Source organism: Chaetodon auriga, chromosome 14 (assembly GCF_051107435.1).
Source record: "Chaetodon auriga isolate fChaAug3 chromosome 14, fChaAug3.hap1, whole genome shotgun sequence".
Classification (NCBI taxonomy): Eukaryota; Metazoa; Chordata; class Actinopteri; order Chaetodontiformes; family Chaetodontidae; genus Chaetodon; species Chaetodon auriga.
In genome coordinates this window covers 10,533,714-10,548,461 of record NC_135087.1, presented here as the reverse complement: position 1 = coordinate 10,548,461, position 14,748 = coordinate 10,533,714, and the positions used below count along the sequence as shown (strand labels likewise).

Here is a 14,748-nt window from a genome sequence, read left to right as displayed (position 1 = left end):
TATGTTGGTATGACCAGTGTATGCAACCTATAGTTGACACCTATGTGTCATTCTGGGAACACACTAAATACTTCAGATGACTTGAGGGTTTACTTGGCAACCGATGGCTGTTTTAAGACCATGGATACACTTTCAGCTTGGACTGCGCACAAAATTTTCAAGTATCTGCAGTACATGGAAAGAAATAAAAAGTCACTGAATCGCATGTATCATGTGCTCATTGTCGTGTGGCTGGTTATAAAGCTCAATGACTTCATCCAAATCTATTTGTGTAACTGGATGACATTCTATTTAACCTTTATTTTACACCATGATTAAGAAGTTGTGGAGGCATGATAAGCCCCACGTTGTTTCCAGCTTTTCTAAAAAACGACAATAATAACAACAAAGAAACCCCCCACTTCATCTTATGTTTTATATCTGAATGGAATTTTTTTCCATCCGAGACTTTGACAAGATTTACTGCTTCACTTTAGGCAACCATCATGTGCTTTCCACGATTACAGCTTTTGGCAGATTCATTTTTAACATCAAAGGAAACAACCCGTTTGCTGTGTGCAATCAATAACCTGCTATAGATGTTGTGTGATAGTGGGAGTGTTGGTGGTGGTGATGGGGGGGATGGAGGTCCTGCCTCGCAAAGGTGGGAGGGGTTGACACAGAGATGTACAGGACAGGACACCCACATGCTTGCTCCATAAACCTCACCACATTTTGCTGCCGCAGCTGTTGTGGCGCACACAGGGAGCGGAGAGGTGCGCTCCTTCTGGAGTGACTATGCAGAGTCTGGCAAGAGCTTTTTCACACTGATCAGCGACCACCGAGCCAGTTTCTCCTCGGCGAAACCCCCGTAATGTTGTCGCTCTCTCTCTCAGCAAGGTCGGATTCCACAGAAGAGTGAAGACACCGCTCATTTACCATGAGCTGTTTGGATGTTATGTACCCAGCCTATGGACATTACGCACCGTACGCACCGACCGCTCCTGCTTTTATCAATACCTTACAGGTAGGAAGTGAGCAAATATTTAAATTTTACCTTGATACTTCTCCTTTTTTTTCCAGTGTTAGCGGGGAGATGGAGGTGAGGCGCTGGGGTGAGGTGCAACTGTTAGTTTATGCTAGTTTATGCAGCTTGTGCGTAAAAGCAAATAACCTGATGGAAATGCCGTCAAGTGTTTTTAATGTTCGTAATGTAAGAATTCCTTTGATTTAAACTGTCATTTAGGAATATGCCTAGGCTCTATATATATATGTGATATGTGTGTGTATGTGTGTGTGTGTGTGTGTGCGTCTTACCAAGCCCAGAACCCACGAAACTCATATTTTCACGCGCACACGTCCGCTCGCTCGCCTTTACACACATGCCAGTGCTGTCACACGCACACATAAAAAAACGTTATGTCAAAATGTCTCATAGACAGCTCCAGAACTGTCCTCTGAAACACCTGTCTTAACCCTGTCCCTGCTCCTCCCCCACTGCCCTGCCTCTCCTCTGACCCCCTCCCCAGGCTCCCACAGGTCTGAGCAGAAGTTCCTCTCACTGCCGGGATTTTATGGACACTCCCAGGGGTCCCGAGGGGATGTCTGGGGGCCCAGGCCCTGGAGGATCAACTTCCTCCTCATCTTCATCCAGCTCTTCGTCATCCTCCTACACGCCTGCGGCTCTGAGGCCAGAGGAGGGCCCCAAGGAGAAGCAGGAGGCCCCTGAGGCAGAGTACCTGACTTCCCGCTGTGTCCTCTTCACCTACTACCAGGGAGACATCAGCAGTGTGGTGGATGAGCATTTCTCCAGGGCCCTCAGCACCTACATGGATGGAGAGGGCAAACGGCGGGCATCAGACCAACAGGGCACAGGTATACTGCACCTATCCTTGTGAAAGTAAAGCAAACGTTCAGTGCACATGCAGTCATCTTGGACATGTCTTCATGTCCGTAATTACAGAAAAGTATAGTGTCCATTAATTATGATGCAGCGACAAAACAACAGATTCGAGTTGGCTACCTTCCATGGAGCAATCTCCATTATTCCTTATGTTCAGTGCGTGAACAGAAAGAACACAATCATCATGTATTTTGATGGTTGACAGCCTTTACAACATATATATTTCAAGAAGATTTGCACCAGCCTGAAAAGAGTTTAGGTTGATTTTGTGATTCACTACATCCCTGCAGTTTCATACTTTCCTTTTATCTATGCGAGCACAGATGCTGCAGTTGTCTTTGTGGGTGTCTTGCCCTTTGAGGCCACACAGCGTGCGTTGACAGTTTTGCAGAGCACAGCAGAGCGTCAGACAGGTGATGTGATCAGGTGACATGACTGAAGAGGTGCTTGTTGGGACTGTTGTCCCTGGAGAGGTCAGGGAGCGGGGTTCAGAGGTCATGAAGGTCGGGAGCTGTTGGCAGTCAAGAGGGACTTCTTTGACTCTAATTAGGGTAACAATTAAAAGAAAAACAAGAGAAATCATGCACGTGTAGATTTTTTTAGGTTTTGCTGTGAAAAATCAGGAATCCAAAAATTATTATGGGGAACTTTTGAATGTTAGGCATTGCATGGTTTTATTTGATATGCTTTGGCAACTTTGCTACCGGAGACACTGCTGGGACTCATAAGCTATTGTGAATTACAATAAAACTGTTGTACAAGTCAAAACACATCCTCATATTCCATAATTAACTCTGAAAAGCATCAAATAATCTCTCAAATCAGCAGCATTGTTAGATGCTTATATTTTTCATTTGTTTTGTTTGCAAAGTAAAAATGGAGTCATTTTCAAATCTTCTAGAGACACCAAAGTCGTCTCCTGGATATCCATGTAGGGCCTATAGCCTCTAGTCTCTCTGCTGTTGCTGTTAGTCTCTTCTACTTCAGTCGGACGTCTTCATTTCGGCACTAACACACGCTTCCTGCCTCACAACAGATGCTATGTTTATACATGGCCGTAAGCACACAGCCTCGCCGGCGTATCCCCTTCAAACGCCTCTGCGGCTGCCATTCTGACTCTTGCTCCAGCTTTTGCCCCACAATGGTTGCTCAGTCAGTTGACTGCCTGCTGGTCAGATTTATATACGCTGTGGTCTGTGCGATAGGGGCAGAGGGAAACACTACCTCTCGGGGTGCCGCATGGTGTCTGTTTTCAGAGGAATATCTAAATATAAAAGTATACTGCTAAAAACATATAATGGCTCACTGACATTCTGTCAAGGGCGAGGAGAGGGGGGAGCAGAGAAAACAACAGGTGGGGGTGCAGGAGACAGAGGAGAGGGGTGGCGGGTGCTAGCACAGGGCCAGAGTTGCGTGTCAGAGTGTGTGTGTGTGTCTGTGTGTGTGCGTGTGTACATGAGTGGGTTGTGAGACTTTCAGAAGTACTGGGCTGACATGAGAGTGAGAGATGTCACCACAGCGAGTGATTTAAGGCTCTGTGAGCCTTGGGCTCCCTCCAGGTCAGAGCGTCTGCCTTATATAGAACTGCAGGATATAGGGACATCTCTCTTTCTACCTTTCTCTCTGTCACTCTCTCTCTCTGTCCCTCTGTCTGCTAGAACGTGGTTGTGTTTATTTCTGTGTCTTGTTGGGGCTAGGGCTGTGTGACAGTATGATCCAATAGGGAAGATATCTGGGCCAGAGGGTGTAGCAGTCATGTGAGTGACATCTACGTTTTGCTCCTCTTGCACAGCTCCAGCCTGTGCATTTGTCTCTATAAATCAAGTGTTTCACTTGACAGTTGTGCAACTGTGTGTGACTTGGCCTAAATCCGACCGTTGTTTATCCTCCTTCCCCCTTTCCGCCTCCTTCTCCCATTAGATACCCCTTCACCGAGCAGCAGACGAAGCTTCCCTCCCTCCTTCTGGGACAGTAACTACTCCTCGCCTCAGAGCCGCTCCCACTGTGAGACGGGCGCTCCTTCCTATTCCATGGACCCCTACACATCAGGGTTGCACCCGGGCCTGCCGCACCCACACGCTCATCCTCACCCACACGCTCATCCTCACTCCCATCCTCACCCACCAGAGAGCTGGGCATATCCCCAGGCCCAAGCCTACGGGCCACCGCGGCCCCTCCATGAACTGTACTCACCGTCGGCTTTGGAGCCCCACTACGGGCCCCTGCTCATGCCCACAGTGAGGCCACCTCATCTCCCTACCTTGCCAAGCCACTATGAGGTGAGCAAGCTGGAGCCCACTGCCTCCTGGCCCGGCCTGCTTCCCCCAGGAGACGTTAGCCAGACGCTGGCACTCAACATGGATGCAGGTAACCACTAAACCACATCAGGCTTTTGCAAATCCTGTGCAGACAATACAAGTGTTCCTTTATTTAGAGTTTAGAAAATGTCTCTAATCAAACCAGATATGAAAGTCAAAGATAAAAAGTGCAGACAAATGGCAAATTATTCATTTTTTTGTGATACCCTCTGTAGGAAACACATGCACAGATGCACATACATGTGACGCTGAATACTTTGGGCCCTGCCACTGACACACACACACACACACACACACACACACACACACACGCACGCACGCCACATCATAATCATCACAGAAGCTCTCTTCCACCCCCCCCCGCTAAACCAGGATGTTTGGCAAAAGTAGGCTCCATGACAACCTGTGTTCTGTTGTTCGCTGTTGTCCTCCTCATTGTTTCTTTGTCCTTTTTTCTCAGGCCTCCAGCAGCACAAGAAAGGCAAGGAGCTGTACTGGTTCTAACGAGCCCTTCAGTCACATTGACCAGCCATTACCTGATCCAATTAGTCCCTGGACCTGCTCCGCTATTGAAGCAGCGTGTCCCTTTATCCCCCCCCCCCACCTCCACACACACGCACACTCCATCCCCATCTATCCACCCCCTTCTCTCTCTGCTCCCGGCCTCCCCTGCCAGTATACAGCCTTGCTCCAGGTCGACGTGTGTGCACCATGGAGATAAAGCAGAGGGAGGGGGAGAGAGAGGAAGAGCGAGAGCATGTCACTGTCTGTAATCTGTGCTGTTGCTCTCTTTCGCAGCCCCCTCTCTCTCTCTCTCTCTCTCTCTCTCTCTCTCTCTCTCCGGGTGCAGCACAGACCTTGGCAAGGTGTGAGCCACAGTGACCTGTTTGGACTGAGAAAGACAGGATCACATCAGACTTTTGCAGAGGACGGAGAGATAGAGGGATGAATGGAGGGACAGAGGGATGAATAGCGGCAAGCAGGGATTCCCTCCAATGTCCCTGGTTATCTCTGTCTCATGTTCTTTGTTGGTACGGTGGTCGTCATCATCCACTTATCTGCATCGCACAAATGCAACATGCAGCGATAAACAGGAGCAGCAATTATGGCGGTTTATGCTTTGTGACTGTCATCATGATGCCTTTTTTTTTTTTGGTTGTTATTATCATTTTGTTCTCTGAAATAAAGTGTTTCTATTTATTGGTGTTTATGTGCGTTTCTAAACTGTTTGGTTAGGCCAGTGTTCTGAAATGATTGTGATTCAGTTTATTGTGTTTTCTAAAGCGAGAGGCGGCGGAGGTGACCGTGATTCTGGAGGAGTAACTCACGTGTACGGAGGCATCTTTTGTGGAGAATAAAGGTCGTTTCTCAAAAACATATCAAAAATGTGTTCAGCTGTGAACAGGCTCAAAGATTGTGTTCTTTCAATTTGATGACAATGGTTCCATTTTAGTTCTCGGTGTCATTCTTGGATGTTTTGAATTTGGACTTTCGAAATATTTTTTGATTTTTTTTTTTCTTTCTGTGTGTCATTTCTCATTTTCGTGTCCAAGAAGATTTTGATGTCAATAAATATTTTTATGATAAAATGCCACATCTCCTAATCTTTACCTTGCATAACATTATAAGTAGTATTATTAATAGCAGCTACAAATTCAAAGGGCAAAACCTTCCAGAGGACAAATACTGATATTAGCTTCAAGAAATGTGTCTCAATATTGAGCAGAGCACATTTGGGGGACAGTAAAGGCCTGATAGAAGCTTTAAGATCGGTTTCTGCTTCACACACACTACATATCAGTGTGGGGATATTTTAGTAGCGGTTTGAATCCCAGAGACAGTAGCGCAGCCAGATGTGATCAAGGTTACGCCAGGCAACTCGACTTATTTAAAAGGCCTTCCATTTGAATTCCTGCTTGCATTCACACTTTGTCACCTATAAAGTGGGAACGAGTGGTGAATGCCAGCAATGTGTAACCAGAGAAGAAGCCAGCCATCCCAGCTATGCACCAAATGTTGCTCTGTTATTGATCCGATAATCAGATTATGTGCTAAGGTATGCCAGTCTGGGCCACTGTCACAATTTAGCGGCTGTTATGTGTGACCCCCTCTAGAGAGCCGCCAACTATGTGATTGGCTCTAAGCTGAGGAAACATGTAGAGTAATGAAATTAGAAGAGTTTACCAGGGATAGCGTCCCTCTCGGATTCCCATGCCAAGCATCTTACTGCCGTTTCACACCAGTATTGTCACTGGGCCCGAGGGTTTCCTTTTCACACCAGATCCTTCAGGATCGACTCAATAGTTAGCATGCACCCACAGCTATTGTCACATTATATCGCTAAGATGTCAACAAAGTCTACACTGCATTAATAGTAACTGTTGATTCAGCTTGTTAAATTCCCAGAAGAAGCAGCATAAAAAGTACTACTACTACTACTACTACTACAACTACTACTCCTATTTATACTACTACTACTAATAATAATAACATAGCATCTTTCAAAAAAGAGTTTACATAGTGCTTTGACAAAGCGAAAGCAGGATACTCAGTAAGGCAATATAGTAACTGAAAGCAAACAGCAGCAAGACCAAATGAATGTTATATTCAAGTAAAGTTAAAACAAGAAGACAAAACATGCAAAATGTCACTATAGAGAAATTTAAAACAAGAATAAAAGCAATAAAAATAGACATCACATAAAAGCAAACATATAGAATAAGCACAGTAGATTACCTTTACTGACATACAATTGAAGGTGTGGAAGCTGTGTTTACTTATTGGTAGACACTACGTACAAGCAAAGCCTGAGGAAATGCTGCCCTCTCCTGGTGATTTTATAACACTGCAGAAGAGTTTTTCACACCAGAATCTGTGAGAGATATTCTGCCCTCCAAAGGTTAAGAGATGTAACACTGAGCACTGAAGCTGAGAAAACATGGTTTTTAGTTTTCAGGCTGTCTGGCAACAGTCTAACAGATAAGAGAGGTTGGAATTTCTTTATTTCACACCTTCTTAGGTTTTTTTTTAACCCCCCAAAATAATATTCATTATGACTGGATTTACTTCCTCATTTGGAGTAACTCACTGAATAATCAAGATGTCAGTAAATCAAACTGGATATTGCTGAATAATAATCATCAAATGGACAAACATGTGACTGATAGTACAGGAATATTGTCCTTAATAGATCCAGATCCCGCAGACCCGCGTGACTGCCTGGACAGAGGAGCAAAAATCTGCATGCAAAGATCATAATCAAGCCAAATTTAGTTTTGGAAAACCCCTCCATGACATGATATGTCTGTGCACAGCAGGGAAGACTTCAATGTAAGGAAGTGGGCGTGATGTTTCCCCAGCATTAACCAGCATTTCCTGACAACAGCTGGTTTCCGAGGAAATGCTGGTGTCCATGCATTGAGTCATGTTTCACAGTAAAGGCAAACCGCATAACATGACCCACATTCAACATGAGATGCAGCGGGTCATAAGACCGATCATTGATAAAAGTCACATGATGCAGGATTCACAGTGTGAACCATCTGTCTGATCGTAACAAGGAGGCAAAACAAACCTAATCAAGACTCAGTTTTGCAAATATTAAATTCTTCCGTTTGCTGATCCAAATTTTATATTTGCCTCTTTGATCATTCAGTTGAATTAATGTTGAAGTCATAAACAGTTTATCGTTATTCAATCTTCATGACCTACACTCAACCTGTATACTGATTGTATAGGGCAATAAACACAGGCTTGTTTTCCTCACCTTAATTTCAGACACATTTGTCCGACCTTTGGCCCCTGCGCCGCATTTCAGATTAGTTAATGTGTCATTTCCAGAGCTATAAGCTAGCTGTCGTCACTGTCATGTGCAAGCTGAAGGAGACCAATAAAACACAAAGACATGGAACCAAAATATGTGGTGCAGAATGTGGAAGTTGCGGTGGGAATCACAGAAACTATTCGTCTTTGCAGTGCGTTGGTTTCTGTTTCGCCGTTGCAGATGCAAATGCACATGTACTCATAAATGTAGTCCCCAATATTTAAAACATACTTACCTACTTTGTGCTACTTCAAGCTCTTTCTCAAGGTCATGAACACAAGCACACACAAATCTTGATCTGCACACACAAATCTTGATCTGTGAACTTAGGAGGTTTTCATGCTTGAATTGTGCTAACTCGTGACGCGAACCTGTCACTTGACGGCTTTTGTAAATGGTTTATCATGCATTAGGTACACCACAAACTTTATGCCTGTATAAAGCTGCACCTGACTTGCTGCTCTTTTTACACCGTAGGCCAAAATTTCTCACCACATTTCACAAAATCCCAGTTATGGCACACACCTATATGACACACTATAAAGCACTGGTTAAAAATTGACCCAGTGTGGGAGTCAGTACAGCACAGACGCAGTACTCAGTTGACTTTACTTTACTGGGTTAAATCAACCGTCTCATTGGGTCAATTTTTAATCCAGTGTTTTTTTTTTCAGTGTGTGGATTAAAAGCTACATTACAAAGGATCACTCACATTCAGCCGTGCTCTTAAAAATACAGTTTCAGTATAAAACTTGAGCTCAGTGAACTGAAAAGTAGGTGAAAAGCATGCAGTGAGCAGCTGGTCAACTGATGGGAAGTAACTAATCACTTTGACTTACTGCACTGTACAATTTTGAGTATTTTTACTTTGCTTGAATCTATCCATGTTATGCTACTTTGTACTTTGCACTCCACATTAAAGTGCTTTGCACATTTATCTGAAAGCTGTACTTACCAGTTACTTTAAAGATTAAGACTCTACATAAAAATGCATATGATGAGCTAATGATGTGACTCCATAAAAAGGCAGCATCTATTTGCAGCTATTTGGGGAACCTCCTCACATTTCAGATGTTTTTGAGTTATTTACCCTCTAAACTTCTCAGATTGTTTCATTTAAATAACAAATTGAAGCCTAAAGAGATGAAAGTATTCAACACTTGGCAAAAAAGAACAAAGATTACGGAAAATCAACAAAAAAATCTGTGCAGCAGAACTTTGTTTTATCTTCTTTCCTTCCCCATTTTTCTTTGATATTTAAAATCAATTTGATGATAATACTTTGGCACTTTGACTCAAGTTGGATTTTGGATGCAGGACTTTTACTTGGAAGGGAATATATTTTCATTGTGGTATTAAAGTGAAGGATCTGAGTACTCGTACCACCACTGGTCAATTGTTTTCTTTCTGTTTTTGCTTTGTGTTTTGCTCTGGGAACGCCATCAAAAAAGAACATGAAAACTGCTGTGATATATTAAAAGCATCAGTTCTCTGGCGTTTATTCATGTGCCAGTGTTATTAGCTGGCAGAACATGTGCACTGTTTTTACTAGAGGCAACCCAGCATGTGTACACACGCTACTGGCTGCCTAACTGTCTGAGAAACTGGACACAAACAGGCAGAAACATGAGACAAGCTGACGAGTTGAATGACATCAGTAAACTTTCAGCTGAGCTCTCAGTTTTTCCTCACGTCACCGCATCTTTATGATCTTAACTGTTGTCATGGTACGAAAGCCTTGTGACAGACGGACAAACAAACAGAGAGACAAACAACAGGAGGGTGAGGAGACAGTCATACAACAGTTACAACATCCGTAACTCCAGTGAACAGCCATGGAAAAATGAGCATGAATGTACTGCTTATGCAATATGTTGAAAGTGGTTTATAAGACCAAGAATGCACATTTTGGTGAAATAAGTAAACAAAGTCAATGCTGTAGTTGCAATGGTTTCTGCTTTTTCCTTGTTGCTCAGTCTCCTTTTGTGTATCTGACAGCTAAATAATTTTTGCACTCGTGTTCCTGACAATGACAGATAATCAAACCTTACAGCAAACCTGAAAGCAGGATGTGATGTGTGTATGGAAACAGAAAAGAAACCTTGAAGAACTGCTTCTGGAAACACTCAAGAATCATAAATATGTAGAGGAGAGTTTATCAGAATGTGTGTGTGTGTGTGTGTGTGGGGGGGGGGGGGGGGGTCCCCATTATGTATGCATATTGCATGCATAATGTGTTGTTTTACAGTTTGGGTAAGGTTAGGTTTTACGTTAAGGCAAGTAGTGGTTATGGTTAGGGTAAGTCTCCAGAAAAAGAATGTAAGTCTATGTAATGTCCCCAAAAATGGTGGAAACATGGCTGTGTGTCTGTGTGTGAGTGTATTCCTCTCATTGTGGATACATACATCTGTTTACATGGTCACACTTACCATAAGTCCACATAAGTTTTAGGGTGAAGACTTGTGTTAAGGTTAGGGTAGGGTTAGGCTTAGGTTAGGGTTTGGTGTGTGTGTGTGTGTGTGTGTGTGTGTGTGTGTGTGTGTGTACATGTATTTGTGTCCGGTATTTCAAAATCTCCACCAACCTATTCAGGTTGAGGCAAACCGTTCAGTATATTAGTGGGAATGTGCGCATAATATTGGTTTGTTCAGTGTGTTTGTGTCTCCAGTTTAAATAAAGAAGGAGAAAAAATTTCAGTTCTGCAAATTCAAATAAAGCCGGACAATTCATAGAAATCACTCAAACAAACTTCCAGTAGGTAAGTGCCACCTACGCATCCGAGAAATAAGAACGCCTCCGTTTGCTGCTCGCACATTTTCCAGCGCGACATAACGGAGCTGCTCAGGTTTCATCTAAAACAGGCAGGCGACAGCACACGTTAACACATGAGATATCTGCATGTCTGTCTTACTTTTTCCAGAAGAATCTCCATCAGAGTGTGACTGTAATGAGAAAAACACAAGATCTCAGCAGTGGTTTCTCACATGAAAGCGTCACGCTAACACACACACACACACACACACACACACACACACACACACACACACACACACACACTGTGCTTCTCCCTTATGTGTTTGGATTCCTGAACAAACTGCTGAGTAACCGATCACGTGCTCATAAAAATTTCAGAGGTTTATCAGAGTAATTCATGAGCCCGATGTTTCTTGTTTTGCTGAGGTTGAAAAATATATTTCCCAAAAGAACATCATACAAACTTCTCATAAGGCTCAACTCCCCTGTTCCCCATTTCAATGATTGACTCTATCACTTTATGAGCTGCTGACAGCCACCTGACTGGACGTACTGCGAGTCATAACTGTAGTCGGCTATATAAGAGCGGCTCTCTGCCACAGCCCTGCATCACCTACAGGTGGTTGTAGCTCAAACTCTACCACGCACACAGCAACATAGAAGCAGGTAAGCAGCTACAGCACAAACAACAACACATACACACAGACAGACAAGCACACACACTTCCTGTACTGCAGGTGCACTGATGCAAAGAAGAAACAGACAGGTTACCAAAACCACATTGTGATTATAGATTTAATGGCTGCCCTGTGGAACAACACTGTTTTTATTAACTACATGGACCCTGAGCCTTTGCAGCAATCTGCAGACGCTGACTAATTTATGAACAAACATAAAAAGACAAGAACCAAAGTGATGAAAGAATGATTAATAGAAACCAGGAAATAGAGCGGATACAATGGTGGCGTGCGTGCCACATCCAACCTGGTGACAGAAAAAGTTTGAGAAGCAAAACTGAAGTGAAAGAGTTCAGTCTCAACCTGTGTGGTTTCCTGCACGACACGAGGCATCTCTTTGCTCTATCTGCTTGTGTGCCTGTTTACAGTCAGGATGAAGCCACTGCTGGTTGCTGCTGCTGTTCTGGCCGTTGCCAGCTGTGCCAGCATCTCTCTGGAAGACCTGGAGTTCCATGCCTGGAAACTCAAATTTGGTAAGTGAGTCTCGTCAGACAGGCTTCTTTCATTGTGGTCTGTTGTCAAGTACAGTAGATCTTGTTCAGTTTCCTGTGAAGACAGTATCTGTGTGCTCAGTGTGTGCTCATTCACAACACAATGACAACACACACGCCTGAGGTCTTTTGTAAAGGGATCTGCCTACATGTTTGGTTTAGCTTTAGTTTAGCTTATAGTATACGCGTTTGTCTGCTAATGAAGGGAAATCTCTTCTAATTGATTCATAATTTTCCTCTCTTCTCCTTCTGATTATCTTCTCTTCTCTGATTGGCAGGAAAGTCCTACAGCTCTCCATCAGAGGAGGCTCAGCGCAGGTCAATCTGGATCAACAACCGCAAACTGGTGCTGGTGCACAACATCATGGCCGATGAGGGCATCAAGTCCTACCGCCTTGGCATGACCTATTTTGCTGACATGGTATGCAATGGAAAACAGAAATGCGATTCTTTCTGAAATCATTTGAATTTGAACTTTCACCATTTCGATGAAGACCCTATTAATTTCCAATTTTGCCCCTCTTCACCAGGAAAATGAAGAGTACAAACGCCATATTTTCAAAGGCTGCCTGCGCTCCTTTAACGCCTCTCTTCCTCGCCATGGCTCTACTTTCTTCCGCCTGCCTGAAGGCACTGAGCTGCCAAACACCGTTGACTGGAGGGACAAGGGATACGTCACCGATGTCAAGGATCAGCAGCAGTGTGGCTCCTGCTGGGCCTTCAGTGCAGTATGTGCAAAAAATACGTTAGTGGCCTCTCATTTGGTAATTCAGGAAGCTTTTGACAATTTTTTTCTGATTTAAAATGAACTTGTATCTTTTTCAGACTGGCTCGCTGGAGGGTCAGAACTTCAGGAAGACTGGGAAGCTGGTGTCTCTGAGCGAGCAGCAGCTGGTTGACTGCTCCAGTGACTATGGCAACATGGGTTGCATGGGAGGCCTGATGGACGATGCCTTCAAGTACATCCAGGCCAATGGAGGGATTGACACAGAGGATGCTTACCCTTATGAGGCTGTGGTAAGCAGAAAGCAGTTTGGTTGAAATAGTAATAATCTTGACTTGTGCAATGTCAGAGCTGTCATTATAATGTTAAAAAGCAGAGCTGGAGATGCAAATCAGCTCATTCAGACAGTGTTGAGCATGGTGGCCCCCTATGTAAGAGATGTGCAATACTGCCATCTTGTGGACAAAATGTATAGCAGGCAACAAAACTCAGAGCTTTTTCTTCTGTTTGTAGGATGGTCAGTGCCGTTACAAGCCTGAGACCGTTGGTGCCAAATGCACAGGCTATGTCGACGTGAGCCAGGGTGATGAAGACGCCCTGAAGGAGGCCGTGGCCACTGTCGGACCTGTGTCTGTGGGCATTGATGCTTCTCAGCCGTCCTTCCAGCTCTATGAGTCAGGTGAGAATTTAAAACACTGACTTGCTTCTGCATCAAAGGTAAGAAGAAATGAGAAATACTTCTTTTCTTAACCTGTGCTTCTGTCTGTCTGGTCTGTGGTTTGTGTGTTTCCAGGAGTGTATGATGAGCCACACTGCAGCAGCGCAAACCTGGACCACGGTGTGCTGGCTGTGGGCTACGGCACTGACAACGGACGTGACTACTGGCTGGTCAAGAACAGGTAGACGCCCACATCTGTCTGTCATATTTGAAATTATGGACTGCTCTCCTGACAGATGGCTGAGTTGCTGTTTTCACAGACAGCAGCAGTAAGGCGTCTTGTTTATAGCGTCAAAAATGAAGTGAAACCCACTCAGGATATTGTCAACTTCTTAAACTACCTGTCCCTATGAATTGCAACCATTCACTCCTGTCAGTATCAGTATTTCTCTGCACGCTGTTGTAACTAATATGGCCATTATGATTCTGTTTTATAAAGAGAAGCTGAATATTGTTTGTAATTGCTGTGTTTCTGTAGCTGGGGCCTACAATGGGGAAACAAGGGATACATCATGATGACCAGGAACAAGCACAACCAGTGTGGCATTGCTACAGCAGCCAGCTACCCCCTGGTCTGAGCAGGTGAGGAGAAACTCAGCATCCTTGCTTCCTTCTTTTATGACCAAATGCTATTTGAAGAAGTTAAACTTCTGCACTGAAATAATGTGTGTTTGCACTCTGGAGTTTATTGTCCATTAACTGGCTGTTGTTCATGTTTATTGCGTTTTCAGGTCCTTTCCTTCATGAGGAGAACAGCGACACATAATTTTACTTTGATTTCATAGATTTCAAGAAACCGAGTTATGCATCATGTCCTTATGTTGTTCCTTGGGAGTTAACAGAGTGCAGAGTCTGTGCCATGACGCACTTTTAATAGAATCACTGTTTTATACAGATTGTAAATAAATGTAAAGAAATAAAATGTTTAGCATTGAGGAATAAAAGAAGAAACATTTAAGTGTTTTGGATTTTTACTGTGCACCATCATATTACTGGGACTTTACTCATGCTCTGTGGCTTATCAACGGTGCAGTGTTTCTATGGCTCTCGAGACTGCATCTGTTAGTTTGTCCACAACTATTTTCCAGACTGAAATGTCTCAGCAAGTGTTGGATGGATTGCTAGAAAATTTGTACAGACATTCATGTCTGTATTTATTGATGGACTGCTTAGAGGATATAGTACTTACACAAACCTTAGTAACTGAGAATCTAGCGCCATCATCAGGTCAAACATTTAATACTTAAGATCATGACCAAATACCTGCAAAGCTAATGCAGCTTTCCCAAACATTGCCATCA

At 43.8% G+C, this 14,748-nt stretch overlaps 2 protein-coding genes across 2 annotated transcripts; both read left to right on the top strand.

Moving 5' to 3' along the window:
- The first annotated feature begins 919 nt into the window (after positions 1-919).
- Positions 920-4,932, top strand: vgll2b (vestigial-like family member 2b). Its single transcript, XM_076749212.1, has 4 exons — positions 920-1,006; positions 1,509-1,854; positions 3,803-4,249; positions 4,661-4,932. The coding sequence occupies exons 1-4, from the start codon at positions 920-922 to the stop codon at positions 4,702-4,704; spliced, it is 924 nt and encodes a 307-aa protein (XP_076605327.1). The 3' UTR covers positions 4,705-4,932.
- A 6,463-nt stretch (positions 4,933-11,395) lies between these two features.
- On the top strand, positions 11,396-14,198 carry ctsl.1 (cathepsin L.1). Its single transcript, XM_076748465.1, has 9 exons — positions 11,396-11,443; positions 11,883-11,987; positions 12,284-12,426; positions 12,536-12,733; positions 12,831-13,022; positions 13,243-13,408; positions 13,523-13,628; positions 13,926-14,029; positions 14,179-14,198. Exons 2-8 carry the CDS (start codon positions 11,888-11,890, stop codon positions 14,023-14,025), a joined length of 1,005 nt encoding a protein of 334 aa, XP_076604580.1. The 5' UTR covers positions 11,396-11,443; positions 11,883-11,887; the 3' UTR covers positions 14,026-14,029; positions 14,179-14,198.
- The last annotated feature ends 550 nt before the right edge of the window (positions 14,199-14,748 follow it).